The sequence below is a fragment of the Suricata suricatta genome, chromosome 14 (assembly GCF_006229205.1).
Source record: "Suricata suricatta isolate VVHF042 chromosome 14, meerkat_22Aug2017_6uvM2_HiC, whole genome shotgun sequence".
Lineage (NCBI taxonomy): Eukaryota > Metazoa > Chordata > Mammalia > Carnivora > Herpestidae > Suricata > Suricata suricatta.
The window spans coordinates 20,988,635-21,012,706 of NC_043713.1; the positions used below are offsets into that span (position 1 = coordinate 20,988,635).

Genomic DNA, 24,072 nt, shown 5'->3' on the forward strand with positions numbered 1-24,072 from the left:
ACCTTGCCCCTTTTTTAACTTGAACTTGGACAAGATCTACATTTCAATAGGGTAATTATATTTTACCTTGAATTCATTTATGCTCTACTCTGGTTTTACTTTCTGAAAGTAATCACCATGAGGGTATGATATATCTGATTAATCTTTACAACCTCCAAACTGACATTCAACTAATATTTCTGACTCAATGATTACATGAACAAATAAATACTTACTTAAGTATTAGCTCCCGGACCTTCCTGGACACCTTATGAATTATAATCACTCTGTTTTGATTTTTGAACTTCTTAGCTTAGTACTTGATAAAGACTGTGGCAATGTAGCTTGTAATAAAGAACACTCACTGGAGTCTTGTTTTTATGAATTAGGTCAATAATTCTTTCAAAAAACATTTTATAATTTAAGAAATCGATTTTATTGTTCAACTTACTTTATATTATAGAATATATATTAAATATTAAAGAATATTATATTTATTTTCAAATAAAATAGGAATTTCCCACAGGGACTAGGATTTTTGTCTTTTTAGATGTTGAATCCTCAGTAACATCAAGAGTGTCGCATTCTGCAAATATGTGTTGAATTAATTAATTAACAGAGAGATTACGAGACATAAAACTTTTTTCATATTCAGAGTTTTGGTCATAACAAGCTTTCTTTTTGCAGTTTTATTTTTTAATTAAGTATAACATACATATAGTATAATGCACAAATCTTGTATGCATGATTGGATAAAATTATATGTGTGTGGGTATGTTAACATTTAAATACCACCTAGCTCAAGATGTAGAATATATTCAGTATCCTGGAAAGTTCACTTGAGTCTCCTCCCAATCAATATCATTCTAAGAGTAACCACTATTCTGACTTCTGACACCATCAATTAGTTTAGCTTGCTTTTGAGCTTACTAAAAATGAAATCAGTTATTATTTCTAGACTGGCTTCTCTTGCTCATTATTATTTTTTGAGTTTCATTCAGTCTGTTGCATCTAGTTATAGTTCTGGTGTTTTTATTTGTTTTTTTATTGCTCTTATGTATTATAATATATGACTATTCTATTTTATATTTACTTGTTCTATTGATGAATGGCATTGGACTACTTTAGATTTGGGGCTGTGAGACTAAATCTCCTATGAAAATTTTTGTACATGTCTTTTGACGAGCAAGTGCACTCATTCTCTTCTTTATATACCTTTATATCCCTAGCAGTGGAAATACTGGCAGCAGCAGAAAACTTTATGGGGCTTAGGCATACGTTAAGCTTTAGTAGATAAAATTTTCCAAAGTGGTCTTACCAATTTAAACTCCTACTAAGAATGTAGCAAATGTCCAGAATCTCCACATTGTTACCAACCTTTGTTTTATCTGAGTCTTTTTCATTTTAGTCATTTGGTAGGTATGTAGTGTTTTATTTGATTTTTCCTGAGGACTAGTAATGTGAAGCATCTTTTCATGTTTTTGGTGACATTTGGATGTCCTTTATTGTAGAGTTCTAAAAATATATTTTTTTACAGTTTCCTTTAAAACTCATGTCTAAAATTTTCACTCCTTTTTCTTATATTCTATTTTCATGTTACTATGATTAGAACATTAAGGCTTTTTTTTCCTCTAAAGCTAAATAGTCAGAAGGGCTCTTCTGCATTTGGCAAACTTCCTATCTTCTGGACTCTTCTCAAACATTATATTAATGAAATGGACTTCCCTAAACTACCTTCACAGACCCCTGGGCATCCCAGTCCAGTCTTGAGGAGAGGGGAGAATGCGGAGGCTTTAATAAGACCATCTCCACATTCTGTTTCTTTAAAAGAGGAAATATTAGAGTAGGCTGGAAATAATAACAATGTGTATGATCAGAAAAACTAAACAGACTGTCATCCTCACAATGAGGAAGAATTTAATATGATCCATGTTCAAATTATTTTATAAAGTATTGAAAATTAAAATAGACACCAACTGAAAAATGCTAAGTGCTCTATCATATAATTTCACAAGCCTGTAGCCCATGGGCTGTTCTTGCCTTATGTAATCAGGAAAAAAGTAGAGAGTTATTCTACAGCATTTTTAGTTATCAATCCCTCCCCCCAACCCTCTCACTATCAATTCCCATATTACTGAGACTTAAATAGATACAGTAGATAGGATTAGAAGCTTGGTAGAAATCAGAGGAATCTATTTTTTTTTTTTTGAGATTTTCTTTATTTGACTTCCTGAGATATTTCATTGTCTCAGGAAGTAAAGAGGAAGGTCATGGTACATTGTTTTCCCTTCCAAATGTCAAGCAATTTGTCATTTATAATAGGTTGGTTAAGGCCAATCAGAGATATTTGGTCTAGAAACTACCCTCAGTATGGTGGAACATGCTGGTTTGATATATATGATGATGATGATATATTCTGTAAGGTAGATAAAGTTCCCACATTTGTAAATGAACCTCCATATAGAGAGGCACTTGAATTCTTCCCCTTACCAAATGTGTGCTGTCCTATACGCATCTTTATGGATTAAATAATTCATATATAATTAGGGGCTTTGTACTTTCAGCAATTAATATAAGAAATTCATTATCGAATCAGAGAAACTCAAGATTTTTCACATTAAACCTTGCTTCTTTTCTTACTAGCTTGTGCTCTGACTCTGCTGCTTACTAGGCTAGCTTTTGTGACCTCTTTCTAATATTAGTTTTGCCATCTGTAAAGTAGGAAAAACTTATAATATCATGAGGATTAAAGGTTATTAAGGCAAAGTGATCAGAACAGCACCTTGTACTAATAAGTACTCAATGAATACCAGTGATAACAGTAAAAAGCACCTTCTTATAGTGAAGTTTGTCTATGAAATTGGGTCCCTCTGCTTGTGGGCACAGAAGAAGCTGGCATGGAAGCTCATAAATATCAATTGATTCATAAAATGTTTTAATGACCTACACTTGTCAACTAGTTCAAGAGAAACTATCTGCGAACAAATTGGTAAAAACTAGTTACATTCCATGCTAAGCATTAGGCTGCCTAGATCTGATGCTCTACAATCTCAAATGATTTAAAGCAGCAGATCATTATATATGAATAGTACAGTAAGTGGAGGAATTTGAATGAAAGACATTTTTTTCTTCTCAGAAAAACAATTAAAGCAGGCTATATTAGATATGAGAGCTTATCAGGATAGAAATCTTCATAAGCATTTTAGCATAACAGGAATACCATTGGAATAATTAATTCAGGAAAAAAACATTATTTGCATTTCATTGTTGCTTTTATTCAATTTTTCTCTCATCCCAATATCAATTTTTATAGGAAGGATTCCTCTGACCTGATAAGAAATGTGGTGCCCTCAATAACATGGAGGCATTTAGGCATAGTCATCTATTAAATCAGCCACAAAAGTGGAAAGAAAGTCGTAAAGAGGAGTCTATACATAAAAACAATTGTATTGTTTGGCTTAACTGTCTGATTAATTTACTAAATATATACCAACATGATGAATGCAGAGATGGATATAAGAGCATCCTTCACATTAAAGAACATGGAATATACAGAGAAAAGTGACAGTACATTGTCATAGATAATATCTATCGAACACTTAAATACATGCCATGTTCATATTTTTGGTGCTTACGTGGATTAGCTCATCTAATTTTCACAACTCCCTTTTATAACATCCAGAAAATCAAGAAGACAGCTTTAGACTAGAGGCTAGAGAGTAGGAGACTATGAAAAGTGATTAAATAAATAAATAAAATATTTACAAATAAATATCTTTGCATGAGGTGTGACTTCAGCATGGGCAGTTTTAATAGATGATATCAGGTTGAGCGAAAAGAAGGGGACTGGCCAATAAGAGAGAGAAAGTCAAGGGTGCAGGTTTTTTGTTGGAAATCAAAAGAGATGAACTGACTGTGAAGATGAATACAGACAAGTTTCAGGAGCCCACTCGAAGGGGCCATTCAGTTCCCGTTTTCTCCTATCAAACACATCGATAAAGAGAAGTTGGCATCCTTTGCACAATGATGCTCGTTGGGTTAGGGTCATGAAATCCTTTTATTTAGTGACAGGCATTTTTTAAGTCCTAATTGTTACAACACTTAGAGATAATCATTCTTGGACTAATGAGTAATAATCTATCTCTCTCACTTATGACATTTAAAACCAAAGTAGAGAATAAGGCCACAGTATTACAGTTGAGTGTGAATGAAATCTACATAAATTATGTAAAATATTCATTTTCATTTGTTTTCCTTTTATTTTTATAATTATAAGTTGCAAAGTAATTTATTCTGCCAATAAATATTCTGTCTTCAATAACAGAATCAGATGGATGGGCATTAAAAACGATACTGAAATGGTGTCATATATAAATTTTTCTAAGTTGAAATTGCAAATGAGCATCGCTCCTGTGTCTTCACTGCACGGTCCTTAACAGCATGCATGACCTTCCTCATTCCACTGATATTGTGTGAACTATCTGCCCAGATACTCTTCTAGATTAAAGAATGATGGATTGGTTAAGGAATCACAAGGTAAAGTCTTTTTTTCCCTTGAAATTCAGCAGATCAATAATTTATAGAATTATATACAACATGGAAACCATTGCTGAAAAGAGATAGCTTGCTGCCTTTTTAATATTCACGGAGGCCGTCTCCGCGTCTCGACGCCTGCCTCAATTTCCATCCGCCCCACATCGTGTACTCTGCTGTCCTCTATTTTCACTTGTCATTAAATTTCCCAACATTTCATTATCTTTTTCTCAGATGTCTAGTTTCCTCTGCTACTGCTTTGCCAAATCCATCTTTTTCATTAAGAGTTCTTCCTCTCTTTTATGATATTTAAGAAAATATGTCTAATATTTCATTTGTTAGGCAAGGCACAACTAAAATTATGCACTCTCATATTTAGTTTTAAACCCGCAATAATGGATTATATGGCCTAAATCTTTATGACATATTTTCAAGTTAAGAGGTATACCTAGAACTGTCCATCATTTATACTTTTAATCATCTACTCCCCTTTAAAATGAGAAATAAAAATCACACCAATGTAAATTAGTCAACATACATGCACAAATGTGTTTGTGTTTACAAACATATAGAAACCACCCCTCCCCAAATAATTTGAACTCTTAGGCAGTACGCATACTTTTGAAGATAACCTACAAATACGATGGAAAAAATGGGATAAAATAGGCAAAGAGGGAAAGGATAGGACCTGCCTGAGGTCCCTGGGTGGGGAAAAACACCTGTTTTGGAAAAATGCTGGGAGGAGGGTCTGACCACAGCAAACCCCTCAGGCATAAGGCTCCTCTGGAGAATGTATTTCCCCTGAGGATTCCCTCAGGAATTTGACAAAAGACCTAAGTATGGCCATAGGCCACTCCTCATACACTGGAAACCAGCCAGTCAAGAATGGACAACCTAGTGCCTAGAGCTATCAGGCCAATAAGGATAAAACCTGAGAAGAAGTAAGGGGGGGAGGGTAGTGTAGCCCGAGGGCTGACCAGAGCCTTATAAAACCAGGACCCTTGCCTCTAAGTCACTTTCAAAATCCTCCTCTTGGGGTGCCTGGGTGGCTCCCTTGGGTGGCTTAGTCAGTTAAGCACTGACTTCGCCTCAGGTCATAATATCGTGGCTTGTGAGGGCGAGCCTTGCCTTGGGCTCTGTGCTGACAGCGCTGAGCCCAGAGCCTGATTCCGGTACTGTCTCTTCCTCTCTCTCTGCCCCTCCCCCACTTACAGGCTGCCTCTCTCTCAAAATTAAACAAACATTTAAAAAAATGCCACCTCTCAGTAAAGAGAGCTTTCATACTATTCTTCCTTCCTAATCTTACACTCTAATAAACTTGCCTGTGGCTGATTTTGCATCCAACCTCTTCATTCTTCAAAGTGGCGAGACAATGAATCCTGGGTATTGGGGTAAAGAATCCTGCAACACTAGGAAATCCTGACATAGAGCATGTAATATACTTTTTGAAAGAAAGTTTAAATTTAACTGTAATAGACAGTTTGAGTAAACTAGCCAAAGTTTTAATTTATGCTAATATATGCCATTACATTTTAATTCAAATGCCTTAAAAAATGCAATCTATGGCATACATGCAGTATTATTTCATTACTATCAAATATGTGAGTCAAGTTTCACTGTCTATCACTTACCATCAGAAAGCGTAACCACTGTTATGTCATCAGTAGATACTCCTGGCCCATAGCGATTATAAGCTAGGAATCGAAGCGTATATTCCGTAAATTTTTTCAGGCCTTCCAGCTTATAAGATAGTCCATCAACCTCTATATTCTGGAGACATAAAATGCCAAACAGTTATTCAGGAAGCACATTAAAGCAGAAATGGCAGCCATTCTGTGTAATCAGTGAATTGGATATTAGACTCTTACTCACAAAACCACGCTCCAGTCTTATAACGAGTTGTTGTAAAACCTAACTTGTGACACACACTCCCCTACTAAATTCTAAACCACTCTGTAGACTCCTAGTTAAAATAGCACCATGCTATTTTTACAGTCATTAAGTTCCAATGTGTTTAACGCCACCCAATACATTGAATGGTGCGCAGTATTCCACCCACACCGAAACTGACAGGCAGAAGGCAGCCTGTGAATCCATGGGAACAGAGAGTAGCTCTCTGCCCTAAATGGAATAATTCACTAAGAAACAGTAGATTTCTTCCTTCCCTTGCTGAAATACAACCATGGCTCTTGAAACTGACAGATACTTTGCCATAATCTTTATCTCCTGCAGTGCTGTGAGGTTGGCTGGAACCGTTTCAGCACTTCACAGCTGCAGAAACGAGGTACTGGAGGTGAAGGTCATTGAGAAATCAGAGCCAGTTTGCTCTAGAAGACCCATTATTAGCGCTCCACAGTGATGCTCACACTCACATTTGTCTCGGGTAGCATTACTTCTGAATTGATTTGAGTGGATTGGGAAAATGCGTTCTGGGAAAGCCAAAAATGTAAAGAAAATGGAGAGAATAGAAAGCTGAAAGCAAGGGCTAAATAGCATGGAGACAGCAAACAAAAAACAGGATGCATGATTGTATGGAAGGAGGTCTTAGTTATTCCTATTGTTCAATATAACTTAGGACTTGAACTATTTCTGAATAGGACTGTTACAAAGCATCTTTTAAAAAGCCAGATCTCTACTGTGCAGTTTATGTGCAAGCACGAAGACCACAGTATGCTTGGCAAGCTTCAGAACATATCCTGAGAACTCTGCTGTCCCAAGGTCAGCTCTTGGTTTTTCTTATTTACCTATGCTTTTGTCTGTATATCTTTTTCTACGTGAGGTTGAGAAACCAGAAGTAAACATCTTAATAGTCATATTTATGACACAAAATAGAATTGCTGAGTTTCATGTGTCTCCCCTTAAATCTAATTTGCTTATTTTTAAGTATCTGTGGAAACTTGCAGATTAGAAACAACACGGAAGGAGGCAAGTGGCCGTCAGGAGTGAAGTTTACTGAGAACAATGAAAAGTGAGAGGTGACTACAACCTAATGGTGAGGAAAGGACAGAAATAACTTAAATGTATAGAATGAAAGCGGCAAGTTGACTGAGGCAATTGAATAAGAGATCAGTCATCCTTCAGATAAGTGCTGACAAGGAAAATGGTTTCTAGGACCAGGTAAGTTAAGATAAATGTGGCTACGCTGGCCTGGGCCACTAACTACTACAACCAAAAACAAAACAAAAAACGCATTCTTTGTAGTGACGTCATCTCATTGCCCATTTGCCTCTCTTACAAACAGAATTCAATTCAATTTCAGTTAAATTGCTTAAAGTTTCTAATAACCAGTGCTTAAAACCCGATCAGCTCTCCAAGGAACATGGTGGACTAGACCAAGAGTTCGTAGGTCTCTTCCTGTGCCTCTGGTCCTAGGACCATCCAGTAGGTGGCAGCATTGGGCCCATTCCCTTGCCTACCTGTTCTTTTCCTGTGGACACCTCAGTGCAGAACAATCTGTAACCTTGGACTGGACCATTTGCATAGGCAGGGGGTTCCCAGGTAATAAGAATTGAGGTAGGTGAGGTAGATACAGCTTGTAGGTTTTCTACTGGCCCTGGAACTTGCACTGTGTACAAAAGAAAATGATTAGTATGAGAGGGTTCTCTTTTTCAAAACAAACAAAATTACATTTTTTACAGTTTAGGGATATTATAGCCCTATGTACTATTTTAAGAACCAAATGGATGAAAAAATAAAATATAAAGTAATGAATTTTAGAACCATTTCATTTTGAAATTCAGGAGAGGACTTAAATTAATCTAAATTAGGTAGTTCATTTTCTAGTTGATGAAACTGGTCAAGGAGTCTTAATGATTAGGAAAATGAAGGAAAAGGAGTGGGATTGTTAATATAAATTATTAGTATGGAAAATTTTCCTCTATGCCAGTATGCCTTTCCTTGTGTATGAATAATAACCAGAGAAGGAAAAGAGAAAATACAATTAGAATACTTGTGTATCACGATTTTACTTATAATTCAAATGAGCAGCACAGCTATGGATAATTTACCACATCTTTATTTAAGTCAGCTTTTAAAATCTTGCCCATTTCTATGTCCTTTAAATTAATTTTGAGATTTAATTTTCAGTTTTACTTTCCAGTATTCCATTTCCTCTCATAACTGCTACTTCACTTAATCAAGAATAAGTAGCTTGTTTATTAAAGAAATTATATAGCACAGGTGCACAATTAGTTAACCAAAATACTTGTGTCCAGATATGTCTTGGGATCTGGAAATTTTCAGATTTTAGAAAGACAATATGATGCATGTATTACATTTAATACCCCAAGTGGGGTCTGTGGTTGCACCTGTTAGCAAAATATACATTTGCAGCAAAAGATATGATATTAACATCAAACAAAATTATTGAAGACTATATGTAGCATAGCATCAGGTCAGATCAGTTGGGTATGACAGGAATCAGGAAATTCCTTCACATTCCAGATTTGCAAGTTCCGAATTTGTGCATAATTTTTAATTTATATATCTGAATATATAAATATATGGTTTATAAATTGTAAATGCAATGCTTCAGGTAGTTATCGTAATCTAAATTAAAAAGTTTCATCATCACAAGTATGATGACAATTTTAACATAAACTTGCTGTATATTTTCCTCAGCCTTAGATGCCACATAGCTTTAAGCAGATGCACCTTTGAAGCCTCTGACAGAACTTGTGAGTTTGAACATCCACAGTAAAAGTCTGTGAAAACATCGACACTTTTCTGAGAACACAACTCCTTAGATCAGTGTTACACCTGTGTCCTTGGATCAGTCATTTTTCAGAATTTATCCCATGATGCCCTGGCTCCTTAAGGCATCACTGCTCATGTGTTCATTTGTGGGAAAATACGTACCTATTTATATACCAGAAGCATGTGTTTTATGTCACCTTCACACATTTCCCAACAGTCCCCAAAGCTTGAGTATCCTTGTTATTGACAGTTGCCTTCTTTCATCCTAACAGATGACTGCTGACAATTTCTTAAAACTTAGTTGAAAATCATTTTAGACTTACAGAAAAATTTAAGAATGAGAATAGTACGTAGAACACCTGTCTTCCCTTTACCCAGATATACATACATTCTCAGGGCACCTGGGTGGCTCAGTTGGTTAAGTGTCCAAAACTTGATTTCAGCTCAGATCATGATCTTGTGGTTGTGAGTTTGAGCCCCATGTTGGGCTTGGCGCTGACTGTGGAGTCTACTTGGGATTCACTCTCTCTCTGCCCCTCCCCAGCTAGTATGTACATGTTCTCTCTCTCTCTAAAAATAAATAAATTTTACAAAAGATGTATATATATATATATATATACATCTTTCTTCCTATATACATATATATTGCATATTTATTATATATATGTAGGAAGAGAGAGAGGCAGAGACAGAGAATATGAATCCATTGTTACACACATCATAGCTCTTTACTCCCAAATATTTTAGTGCATATTTCTTAAGTATTAATGTGTACATGAATAATATTAACTTCAGTACAATTCATATTAATACAATACTTTAATCTTCATCTGCATTCCAATTTTATCAACTGACCCAATAATGTAACTTATATAGCATTTCCCTCTCCAGTTCAGAATCCAGTCTAGGGTCAAGTTCGCATTTCACTGCCATAACCTTTTTAGTTGGCATTAAGTTGGAACAGTTTCAAAATCCATCTTTATCTTTTAGGTCATTTATACTTTTGAAGATTATAGCCCTTTTATTAAATTATTTTTTATTTTTTTAAATATTTATTCATTTTTGAGAGGCAGAGAGAGACAGAGTACGAGCAGGGGAGGGACAGAGAGAGGGGGAGACACAGAATCCAAAGTAGGCTCTAGTCTCTGAGCTGTCAGCAGAACCCAATGTGGGACTTGAACTCACAGACTGCAAAATCATGACCTAAGCCAAAGATGGGAGCTTAACTGATTGAGCCACCCAGGCTCCCTAGCCCTTTTTAAAATTAATAGAATATTCCTTATTTGGGATTTCTTTTTGTTTCTGCATGTTGGGTTTAGGTTATGCATTCTAGACCCAAATGAAACATGAGTGCTGTCTATACCTCAGGGCACCATGTCCAGAGGCATAAGACCTCTTTTCTTCCCTGGTTGGTTATGTTAGTTAGTTAGTTCTGAATACCTGGTCAAGGTGCTGCCAGATTTCTCCACTGTAGCATTAACTGGTCCCTCTGTATCCCCCACCCCCAAATCCCACTCCACTGCTTACAGCCAATAAGAAATCTCTGGGCAGATACTATGTACGGACCATATATCATGCTATTTACCAAATTCCCTGAGAGTTAGAATCTATTAATAGTTTTTGATAAATCAGTTTTTAGCATGGTGGTTACAAAATGTTTTTTTTTCTATTCAAGAATTTCCTCCAAATCAGCCACTTGGCACACAACGTTCTACTATAAGAACCCATATGTCTATTTATGTTATCTCTTATTGGTATGAGCACATGAATTTCTACTTTTTATGGTCTATAATGCATAATTGTCCTTAATCATTTTGGTGTTCAAATTGTCCAGTTCAAATTTGGCCAGTGGGGTCCTCTTTAAGTTGGTTCCTCTGTCCTTGCAATATGACATATCATTTACTGAAGCACTTCTTGTCTTCCTGGCATAATTCATTCCAGGCTCATGGTCCTGCCCCAGTTCTGGAATCAGACATGTTTCCAAAAATTTCTCATTCCTTTTAGTGGGGAATGGTATTCAAGGCAAAGATCTGGATGTCAGCTCTATTCATTGCTAGTTGGTTGTCTTGCTTCTAGATCCTTTTAGTGAATGAGAGACAGGAATGTATACACACTTAAGCACACACAAATGAATTCGCACACACACACACATACTCAAATATACAGGTACACAGATACATTCTTCATGACTTGATAGAGATGTCTCTGATTCTAATCCATCACTACAGGGCTTGTTTTTGTCTTCCCCATTCCTCTTTTATGTCCTTTCTTCCATATAGAGAATTCTGGCTTCCAAAGAGTTGTATTCTGACAGATACTTTACGTGAGTGCCTTCATCTTGATACTCTTCCAGGAAGGGGTAGGCTTTCTGTGAAAAATTCCTTATTCCACAAAGGAGACTTTAGTAGACAATACTGAACAAAGTTCATATTGATACAATTAGGGCTGTATTATGTGGAAGCAGACATTTCGCTTCACGGCGGGGGGGGGTGCGGAAAGCAAAATAAAAACTTGCCCACTGACACTATTCAACTGAATTTTCAAAGTACAATGTTTTAAATAATAGTAATTTTAAAAAACTATAATTTGCATGCTTCTATGATTACTGATATATTCACAATGACAATGTAAACATTTCAAGAGAAGAGGTTTACTGATTTAGAATCTATAATTTTTCTAAAGAAGAAAGACAAAGAAAGGAGCATAAGAAAGAATTGAGACTGAGTGACATGCTTAAGTTAAGTGTTGAATGTGACATAACCAGGATTTTGAAATTTCACAGAGCATATATCCTTGTGGCCCAGTGATGTATAAAGTGTTAACTGAGTGTGTCTTTTCTTGATCCCCTGTGGCTAAACTGAAAAGGAATTGCTTTTTTTTTTATGGCTCATTCTGGAATCCAAGACTAAGATTTAAAAATGGCCAACATCCAAAGCTATTACTTTTGCTGTGAGATGTGACCTTCAAAGAAGGTTTCCCATCTCCAAAAGGCTCAGGAGATTAGTGGGCTTCCATTTGTTAGAGAAAGGAAGGGAAGGCAATGTTTGGGAAGTTTCTACTCTTCTGTACAACTGGAGTGCAAGGGGGGTAATGGGAAGAAGAGTTAGGCACCTGTGAATCTGGGAGGCTTAGCTGAGGGTGCCACCTAACATAATGGGGGTGGGAATGCATCACCTGCCAGACTAGGACTCTTGGAGTATGTCACAATCAGGTATGCCAACCTCATAGGGACTTCCATCAGGCATCGTGGGGAAAATAGACAGACCACATGGATGTTCACAGTTCCAGGCGTCATCCCCACAAAAATTACCAATAGGCCACACTCCTTTCCTGCTGGGCCCAGCAAGGGCTGCTTAGTGTCCGGGCTCCTTATCAGGAGAATGGTCAAACTCTCCTCTTAGATTTCTAAATAATAAGAGCAGGTGTCTCTTCCACAGGGATATGCACAATGCTAGCCATACACAACATATTCAACAAGTGTGTGTCAAATGAATGACTTTATATACAATTACCTAATGTTACCCTAAATAACAAGTGTAAAATAGAAATAGCTACTCTAACAGGCTAACTCATTTGATTTTGTTAATTCAGGATTGTTATTATAGGTGATCAGAAAACAATGTTTTCCTAACATACCTGGTGAGAACTAAGGTTGGTATATTAGTCTGTGTTTGTTGTATGCATGTCAACCTAGGTACACTCTGCCCACCATGTAATTTGTTTATATGCATATACAACTTGGTTACCTACAGGATACAATCAGGTGGTTAAGTACCATAATTTGGATTCAGTTCTCACTGGTAGTGTCTACTCTGATTGTCTATTCACCAACTGAATTATTCTTCTCTTCCTATTGCTCATTAGACACTATCAGGGAAAAACATGTGCTTGGGATTCCAGGAGAATTTTAAACAGAGATAATAGACTTTGGAAGTATAAGAGAGCATTCAGAGCATTTAGCATAAGCATGCACAAACGAGTATATGTTTTCACCAATTCCAGCCAAATGATAACATTTTATTTGTTTTTGTAAAGTTTCCACTTGTCCACTTCCACTTTCTACTTTCAAGGATTGCATCTTAGTACTAAATTGTTTCTTAACTTTTACTTGTTTAATTTTTGTTGTTGTTGTTTTTAATTTTACTTATTTATTTACTTAAAGAGCATGAACAGGGGAGATGGGCAGAGAGAGAGAGAGGGACAATCAAGCAGGCTTTACACTCAGCATGGAGCCCAGCTCCAGACCGGATCCCGTCACCCTGGGATCATGACATAAGCAGAAAACAAGAGTCGAATGCTTAACTGACTGAGCCACCCAGGTGTCCCTAACTTTATGTATTAAAATAGAATTTGTTTTATGATCTGATCGCCTTGATTTTCTTTAAGATTATCATATATTAAAATTAAGATACCACAATGTCGTTGTTATTGTTCCAAGGAAATATAACATCCAAACATGAAAAACTTACTAGCAAGTGATATATTAATCATATTATCATACCAAAATAGTTTGCATATGGGATATTTTTCTTTACAACATTCCTGGCTAGTATCAAGACTGTTTCACATAAGCTATTAAATGTTTCCTTTTCTTCACAACAGTACTCTAAATTCAAATTTGTGAATTTCTGGTATTTTCCTTTTGAATTATAGCCCAAATATAGGCCTGTGGATAACATATTGTGTTTTAAGTTAATTGTGGAGGTACACGTTTCTATATTTGTATATTTATTCAGGTCTGTATCTACATATTTAAGCATAGCTTACCTGGTTTTACATATGTGATTTATTATATGCATATTAGGAGAGAAAGAGAAAAAGAGAGAGAAAAATGTTCAACAATGGGAATTATATGTGAAATCAATACCGTTAACAGCTTCAGCCTTCCATTCCATTATGTTTTAGTATGTCAGTCAAGGAACTTAATGGCCTTAACTGCTCATCATTTCCAAGATGTCTTTAATAATCCTCACTGATCCCCTCAGTTGGACAATAATTTTGTGGCAAACTGCATCTAATTTCTCTTCATCTCTATTTGAGTTACCTATTTCTTCAAAGAATGGCAAGATTTCAGAATAGATGCATAATCTATGCAAGTAACTCATCAATCAGTGTCAGCTTAACCAACTACCTTTTTAAATTTCAATATTGCGTTTCAGTAGAAATTCATTATAACACCTGTACCTAAGAACAAATTAAATACTTACATTGGAGTAAATGATATATATTACATGTCACTATTTGCACTGGGGACTGTAATTTCTGACTACATATATAGATTTATAGAGTAACAGAGAACTTTATAATGAGATCTTATTGGATATTAACCCCCAAAATAGTATATAAAAATTAGCTGAATCTTCACTATAGCCAAATTTATCATATATAATCATATTGAAGACAGTATGTGTGTTTGTATTCTATATGTGAGAGAGTGTGTGTGTGCATGCATACAAGCAAGCCAGTGAGAAAGGAGGAGAGAGAAAGAGAGAGTGAAGAGAGGAGAAAGTATCAGTTTAATGAGCTATAGTTTGTTAAGATGGGGCTTTTTTTCTTGTCCCTACTCTACTTATGATAAAGATCAGTCATGGCATCAAGGAGTCCATAGAGGCCATGAAATTGTATGTACATTATGAAGAATTTACTATATACATTTTTTAGGTGTAGTGTCCATAAGCCTCCATCATTAGAATCTATGATTCCCCAAGTAGTAGCTCCCAATAGATCAGATAATATCTCTGGTTTCTTTCAGCTTGGAAAACCAATGATTCTTTACTATTAATTCACTTGTAATGGTTGTTAATTACTTTATGATGGGAAATAGAGCAATGATTTTACTTTAGAAAGACATTTTCAACTTTTAATAACATTCTAAAGCTGAAAAACATTTATGAAATAGACTTTTCTATTTCATTTTCCAAATCATGGGCAATTCAAAGACATTTGAATTGATCTGCTTTAATTTGCAAATATTTTAGGTTTTACAAGATGTTAAAGCTTTTGCTGATCAAGGCAACACATAGCATATATGAATTAATACTTCGGTTTTCTTTTTCTTCTTTTCTCTTGCTGTTTATATTCTAATATCTAACTACCTGTCTACCTCTCTGACTTCTCTTTACTGTAAGTAATTTGATATTTATATTAATCAGACTAAAATCTAAATTACAATTTATCAAATATAAGGTTCTAAAAATATTTTGGGAATTTAAATAATCCCTTCTAAATAAGAATGTAAATATAAGATTTTCATAGAAAAAGCTTTAGAAGGATCAGTACATGCCACTGTCTTCATAATACTGAATGAGGCTGATGTCTCTTCACCATTATACTGATGTCTCTCAGCTGGAAGTCCAAGATGAAGACAAATGTTAGTGTCAGAGAATATGTAGTTGAACATTTGAATATTTAAAGTCTTTTCAAAATGACTGCATAGTACAATGTGTCCTACTGTTCCTAAATCATCAATTTAACAGCTACCAAATCTCTTTTTTTCTTAAGAACTAAAGTACTAGTGCATTTGAAAAAAAAATCCCGTTATCATTCAAATAATGACCTATCAATCAGATGTCCACAATTTAGGCCAAAATTCTAAGCCTGATTCTACCTCTTATTCATTTGTTAATTTAAAAATGATTCTTGAGTTCATTGTTTAAAATGGGCAGCAAAGGATCTAAGTAATTGTATGTAGTGATCTAAATGGATGTAGACCACAATCCTCTTATTTAAGCAGCGGCTTCCATTGCTGCTGATCTCCTCACTGAACTAGTTTCAAATGCAAGCCATTTCTGAAACGATTTGCATTTATTGATAATAAAGTGCATGCTTTGATTGCCTCTTTGATTTTTTTTCCTCCTGTAGTTAACAGCTTTAATGATATTTCTATGAAATCTGTTTCTATTCTGTATGGGGAATGCAACATCAAAAAGCCTGCAGGCAATGTAATTATTAACATAATGAAGCCCCTTCTTAACTGAACTATCCATAGTTAGGAGATATGACAGTAATTTGGCAAGAAGGAAGCACAAACTATGGGATAGGTTTTTATTACAGAACCACAGAAGTCTGACTAGAATTGGTTAGAGGAAGTAGTTATTACGCGAGCATTTTATTTAGGGTTTTAACAGGTGGTATCTGCTAAGTCCCAACATACTCAACTATGTCATTTTGTGTGCACACTTACATAACATGTGATATATATGACTTACATATTCCTTATGTACACACACACATATATTCACAATATGCTAATATGTCAAATGATGGATGTTTCTGAGAGTATAGTAGAAATAATTTGAATGGGTCTCTCTGAAAAAAAAAAGTACTGAAAGTAATCTTGTGATTCATCCTAGAACTAGAAGCTGTTTGATAATAAAAGTGATTTCAGAAATTGACTTCAAGATAAGGTCTTTTCAGTGGGGTAGCTCAGGCTTTTCCTTGACATAGTCAAGTAGTAATAGCCTTGATGAAGTATGCCAAGTATTTTGAACTTCACTTTAGAAAACAGGCAATGCGTAGAAATGTAAAATGTAGTGGAGAATGTAGATTTCTGACTGCATGACTGAGGTCTCAAGCCTGAGGTTTCAAAGGATTTAAACTGGAGATTTCTAAGAAATGTCAAAGGCAATTGTTTTTATGATCTAGAAAAATTGCCCGAAATACACCAAACATTGAAACTTAAAACTTAAGGTTTTAGCCAAATGTGCTTAAGTTTCCATGTAACTGATGGCTAGATGTAATACAAACTTATCATATTTTTCCCTCATAATTTTTTTTCAGAATAGCTTGAGTTGGGTTACTTTCCATTATGTTACATTTCATTTTAGATTAAAGTGCCAGCTGGTTTTAAAGTCTAATCATACACTTTATGTATTTAGGATACCGTGCTGCCTCTGGTATTGTGAAATATTTTATTATGATAGAAATTTTCAAGGAATTTAGTAGGACAGAGAAAACACACACACACACACACACACACACACACACACACACACAGGAAACGCCTAGATATGAAAAACAGACCATATATAACCAAGATTAAAGCCTCTCTGGGCAGACAATGAATTATATAAGAATTCTAGAAATAGTACTCAGAATTGGTTATGGCAATTTGGTCAAGAATATTTCTTGAAGAACAATTAAGAAATGCAGTAATGGAAACAGGACAAAGAAGTTTAGTTGTGAAGAAAGAATCTGATGAGTTGGCATATATGGGTGTGAATGAGTTTGATGGGTAATGGCCTCAAAATGAACTTTTTCAGAATAGAACCTACAAGTTGGTAAAGAGAGAAAAACCGCTATATAGCTTGAGGAAGGCTTCCAACAATGAGGCTTCTAAGTAAAGATAATGAGAAGAATTCCAAAATAAACTAAATCTCATCTTGAAGAAACTACCAGAAGCATAGAATTATCAGTTATGCACTTGTTTTCTATTTTGTTAGCATTATCAACAAATCAAATAATATTCTACAGGGTTTTTTAAAATATGGTGTCTTTCAAGATACTTGAAGAAAGTTTAAAAATTCATCCATTTTATTTGAAGATGTTTGTCTCTAAAACTTCAGTGTGGGAATAAGGGTTCAGAAAAGAAAAAAAATAGGTTAATATTCCAAGAAATTGTCAGGAACTTTTAAGAAATTCTAAATAGAAAAAATGGAAAGGTGAAAACTAGTTCTGAGATATAGCCAGTGAAAAAGAACACACCACGAATGGAAATGAAGCACCTTAATTCTGAATCTCAGGTCAAGAATTCCTCCCCCCTCCATTCCATAACAGTGTATGCTTAGGCCAAATTATTTAAACATCCTGCACATCATTTTCTAGACAACACTTCCACATCACAGGGCTATTGCCAGGATTATATGAGGCTATATATGGAGAAGCAAGTGTTCCAAATAACATGGTAGATAATATTGTTACCTGGACTCAAGTCCTCTAAACTTTTCCATGGTTTGGTTCCCTCATCAGACAATTGGAGAAAGGAGTATATGCTCTTCTTAATTCTCAAGATTGTTGGGGGCGACTGGGTGGCTCAGGCAGTTGGCCATCCAACTCTTGATTTTGGCTCAGGTCCTGGATCCAGCCGCTCATCGGGCTCTGTGCTGAGCATGGAACTTGCTTGGGATTCTCTCCCTTTCTCCCTCCGTCCCTCTCCCTTGCTCACACTCCTACAAACTTTCTCTCTAAAATTAAAAAAAAATTCTCAAGATTGTTGGAAGAACATGAGGAGATGATGCATGTGAAAGGGAAACAGGAAACATAACATTCCATAGATGTGTTAGGTATAGCATGAGTCCTGAATTAAGATTACATTTACAGACCAAATGTGGCCGAGAGAGTGTCTGATGAAAGAGTGGAGTTTGCCTGCTTTGTCATAATAACACATAGAAGTTAAACCTTTCAATCTCCTCATAAATATTCTACATAGAGTTACTTTTACTGTTATTATGTAGATCATACATTTATGTTTAATTCTTATGGAAGATCTGCAAGCAGAAACTCCCAGGAAGGGCATATACAGACCCCTCGCTTGCTTCACACTTATTTGAGGCTCACATATACTTCAGGATTGCATTTCTGTACACAAAAATGTCAGGTCTCTATAAATAGATATGCATCAGAGAAGCAGGTGTCTTCAGCTTATGGACAACCCAGAGCATTTCCCATGGTGATAATGTAACTAAATCCCAGCAACCTCTCTCAGAGTTGCTTTGTATTATGGTCAGTATGGGAAGAATCAATATTTGATGTTTGTAGTTTTAATAGAGCAATAAATGACTTGTATAGATTGCTTTTATAAAAGACCCCTGCTGACATTTATTAGAGAAGAAGGAAGTGGCAATCTTTCTCAGATCGTCAAGTGGGTAGGTTTTTCCACATTACGACAAAAAGATCCTATCCTAAAAAGATATTATCTCTTTGGGCAAGAAATTTATTGTTTATCTATTTCCAGGCTTTAAAAGATAAGGAACTGCCTTGGGTAAACTGGGTCTTTTGGGAGAGACCATAAGCTAAAGAAGAAAGTTAGAACTTTATTCTCCTAACACATAGTTCTCACAGAAATCAGAGATCTGGGCTTCTCTTAGAAGATGCCAACAAACAGATCCCATCTAATAAGCTTTGGTGAGAGAGACTAATGGTAAAGGATAATGACTCCAGATTGAGAGATCCTGGGTTCAAATCCATTACCCTTGCTCAGGCTATGTGGCCAGCTCAAGCTACTCAGTACCTCTGAGTTTAATTTTTCTTATTTTATTTTACTTTTAGAAAATTTTTAATGTTTATTTATTTTTAAGACAGAGAGAGAGTGTGAACAGCAGAGGGGCACAGAGAGAGGGAAACACAGAATCTGAAGCAGGTTCCAGGCTCTGAGCTGTTCAGTACAGAACCTGATGCAGGGCTCAAACCCACGAACCATGAGATCATGACCTGAGCCGAAGTTGGACACTTAACTGACTGAGCCACCCAGGTGCCCCTAATTTTTCTTATTTTAAAAATGGGGCTAATACTAATACCTACCCCACAGATTTGTTGTGGAGATTCATAATATACAATTTATGAACAGCATCTGGCACAAAGGAAATGGTCAATAAATACTAATTTTTACAGTGTACCAGGCTCTGGGAGAATTGGTAAGGGGAAACAATGAAAACTTCCATAGAACTTACAGATTAAGGTGTGAGGACACAAGGAATCAGAAAAGAGGGATTCAGATGACGTAGGGGAGATTGCCAGCACATAGCCATAATGGGTCTTAAAGGCCTTGGAAGGATTTGATCTTTTATTCTTTTTTAATTTTTTTATTGTTTATTTATTTTTTAAAACAGAGAGAGAGAGAGAGAGAGAGAGAGAGAGAGAGAGAGAGAATGAATAAGTGGGGAGGGGCAAAGAGAGAGGGAGACACAGAATCTGAAGCAGGGTCCAGATTCTGAGCTGTCAGCACAGAGCCCCATACGGGGCTCAAACTCAGGAACCACAAGATCATGACCTGAGCTGAAGTCAGCCATTCAACCAACCAAACAACCCAGGACCCCTGATAAGGAACTGATGAGTTTAAGTATGTTGTACTCTGTCAGTTACATATTGAGTGAATTGAAGGGGGTGAATGTAGGTATTGGGAAACCAGTTGGGAGAATATTCTTTAGTAGCTAAGTTAGTCATTAATATCTTGAACAAGAGCAGTGGCAGTGGGCAGGGATTTAAGAGTTATGTGGGAGGTAAAATCAGCAGCATTTGGGATGTCAGAGGTAGGGCAGTGAGGAGGATGGAAGTGCCAAGAATGACTCCTGTATTTCTGACTCGGGCAGGTGAGTGGTTCTGATGTTGTTCACTAAGATAGCCAATACTCCACTGAAACTAGATCCAGCAGGTGTGTGGGTGTGGGTGTATTAGCAAGTGACTATCACATTGCTGGTGCCCACTGTTGGGTCTGAGGAAATTCACTCTATACAGATACCCAGTGGCTTATTTATCCCCAGAGGGACTGTCATAACCCAATATTTTTTTCATCTTTATTGCTCTTTAATTTCTTGAGGTTCTAGCCAGATAATTTCATACCCTACTTCAATGAACGGCCTCAAATCACAGACTCCCCCCTGCTTCTTTATTTATTTCTCCTGATTTTTTTTTCTTTTTCCATATATAGTCAGCTACTTTTCAGGAACATCAGATAGTCTCCAGATTCTGTGATCATCTGTTTGTTTTGTTCCCACGTTACTTAGATCCTCTAAACCCACAGTTTGATCTCTCTTAAGGCACTCAAAATAATTACCCCAGTTAATGGATCAGGCTGTGGTAAGGCACTTTTTCTGAGTAATGTATACGCATGTTAAGAAATTTTGTTCCCTTTCTCCCCTGATTCTTGCAAAAAGAGCCCAAGATAAAATATCTTTTCTAACAGTAGCAACAATAAAAATTCTACTAACAATGAACTTGGGTACACATCTGACCTTGACAATACTGAAATTAATATTCACTTTGCGATTCCACTGACATTTATCACTGAGAAGCACCTTTAACGCCCTTACACATACATGCATGCAAGGGGAAGATTGATAATCGCACAGGGCAGAAAACCTAGTTGTCCTCTATCTCTAAGAAGCATCTAAAAGGCTCCCGGTCTGCTGACTGAACCACCCTGAGGATTAAGTTTATTTTATTTTCAGTATTCAAAAGATAAGAAGTTTATTAACCACATGGAAGATTTAGGCTTGCACAGAGATAGCAGCAGGAAGACAAATAGACTACAGCAGTAAATTATCTCACAGAAGTTGGACAACGACTTTAAGTAAAACTGAACACAGGGGCACTGGTGTGCAGCTCTGGATCAAAGGCTTCCTTTCTTTCCCCAAGCCCACGTCCATTGCTTTTATTTTCATTGGTGCCACGAAGTGCCAGACCAGCAGAAAAACAATACCTTCAACTCAAACATTCAAAGGCTATTGATTATGATGTCTAGTAAATGCAGAGTAAAATAAGGAAGATATGAAGCTAAATATGAATGCTATTTAGGTAAGACTTTAAGAACTATTTCTTTGAGGAGGGTTAAATTTAACTAGTGTATTTCAGTAACTCCCAAACTCAATTTAATATCATATTGGCAATCATCTTGACTAATTCCTGGTTGAATGTAAGACAGAAGGGTATATACATCTAGGTTATTATCACTGTCCAGTATAAATGTGAGCCACAAATGCTCATAGTAATTTTAAAAAGCCACATTAAAAAGGTAAAAATCAAATACATAAAATTCATTTTAATATTATATATTTAATGTAATATGCCTAAATTTTATCATTTCAAAATATACTCCATGTAAGATTTGTTAATGTGACATTTTACCCTTTTTCCATACTAAGCCTTTAACATCTAATGTTTATTTTACATTTTCACCTTAATTTGGGCAAGCCATAATTCAAGTGCTCAACGTCCATTTGTGGCTAGCAGCTATCATACTGAGCATTGCAGATAGAGGCAATGCCACCAGGCTAATTCAAGAACTCATGAATTAAAATGGGGGAAAATTCAATATTTCCAAAGACAGTGGCAAAATTACTGTAAGAACATTAAATTACAAAGAGGCTAAGGAACATGTTCAAAGTGATCAAATTAATCAAGCTTGGTATAATCTAAAATAAGTCAGTGATATGTTAAGCCTATTATTACATTGTTATTTGGGGTTAAATATCATATTAAATGATGAAACATCCCACCAGAAGTAGCAGCAAGTTATTTCTATGAGTATTAAAAATTTTTGTGAAGAGCCTGGATGAACTATAAGCCAATTAGCTTCCCTGAAAAATGGAAGTAATAATAATTATTTTTCATTTCATTGCAAGGTTGTAGGATAAGACTTTGAATGAAGACAGCAGACCAAGGATTAAGATCAAGTAAGTGGTATATAACAGGAAGTAGAAATTATGTACCTAGCATGTTCCTCAACAGTAGAATTAGCATAACTCATTCAGACTGGCTAGAGCACAATGATGTTGGGAGTTTTTAAAACATTATCCTGTCATGACTGTGTTTTCTGAAGTAATAAGAATTTTAACTCATTAAATAATTGTTAAAATGCAGTTAACTTTCAATTAATTAGTTTTTCAGTTTCCTTAAAATTATTATGGCTAATCTTAGTTTACACACATACGTGCATGTGCCTTGTGGCAGGAACGTTATATTAGGTTCAAATCCGAGCTCTGACAATGTTAATTTTGACACATTCAATTTTATAATTTATATTATGGAAGTTGGGTTGGGCGGGAATTCTTGCTCACAGGATATTTCACAGGTATAGGGGATTGATATGGGCTAAATTTATGATTTCAAGGTGATGACACACAAGTATTACTTTAGATCCTCTCTGTTAAAATCAGAGTCAACTTGTCATCAATGTCCAGGAAGAAATGCTCATGGGATTTTTATCAACCGAAGACCCAACTGTCGAAATCTGAGTGTGTGGTTGGTGTCAATAACAGTCCTCACTGACCGCTTCTGCAAACTTCGTTATCTGGATGATTCCTTTCACTTGTTAGTCCCCTTAGGGCCACCTGAGCAGTTTGCAGTCTTTAGTATCCAGAAAGCACCATGTCCTATGGCCAACAAGGTGGGATTAGAATTCTGGAGAGAGGAAGAAGGTAGGGGCATATCAAGTATGTTTTTAAGGAAACGAAAGATGTTTCTCAGTACTTCTCTGCTAAAGGGACAATGGTGGAGATTGTTTTTTAAATGAAAAAGGTAGTTTAAGTAATTAAAAGTATATATACATACTTCATAGTTTGCTCAGTCCTTATGCAGATTACCTGGGATCTTACTAACCAATCTGTGTGATTGGTAGGGCAGGACATATATTCTGGACTGGATAGCCTTCCCCCCAAAATTCATGTATACCCTGGGGTGCCTGGGTGGCTCAGTCAATTAAGCGTCCAGCTTTGGCTCAGGGCATGATCTCACAGTTCTTTGGTTCGAGCCCCGCGTCGGGCTCTGTGCTGACAGCTAGCTCAGAGTCTGGAGCCTGCTTCAGATTCTGTGTCTCCCTCTCTCTCTGACCCTCCCCTGCTTGCACTGTCTCTGTCTCTCAAAAATAAATAATAAAACATTAAAAAATTTAAAAAATTCATGTGTACCCAGAAAAAACCTTTGCAGATATGATTAGTTAAGTTAAATGAAGTCATACAGCATTGGGACAGGCTCTAAATCAAATATGATGGGTGTTTTTATACAAAGAGGCAGAGAGACACAGAGATGTTGACACGGGAGGATGCCAGAAACCACCAGAAACCAGGAAGCAATAAGGAAGGATTTTTCCCTGGAGCGTGGCTCTGCTAACACCTTTATTTCAGACTCCTCATCTCCCAAACTATCAGAGAA

General features: G+C 36.1%; 1 protein-coding gene across 1 annotated transcript in view; it reads right to left on the minus strand.

Annotated features, from left to right (window-relative positions):
- The window catches only part of DCC (DCC netrin 1 receptor), a 727,087-nt gene that overhangs the window by 275,852 nt on the left and 427,163 nt on the right, over positions 1–24,072 (minus strand). Inside the window, exons 10-11 of the mRNA XM_029921550.1 lie at positions 7,929–8,077; positions 6,144–6,282 (exon numbers count right to left, since the gene is read on the minus strand). Of these exons, the coding sequence (XP_029777410.1) occupies positions 6,144–6,282; positions 7,929–8,077 (288 nt within the window). The remainder of the gene's footprint in view (positions 1–6,143; positions 6,283–7,928; positions 8,078–24,072) is intronic.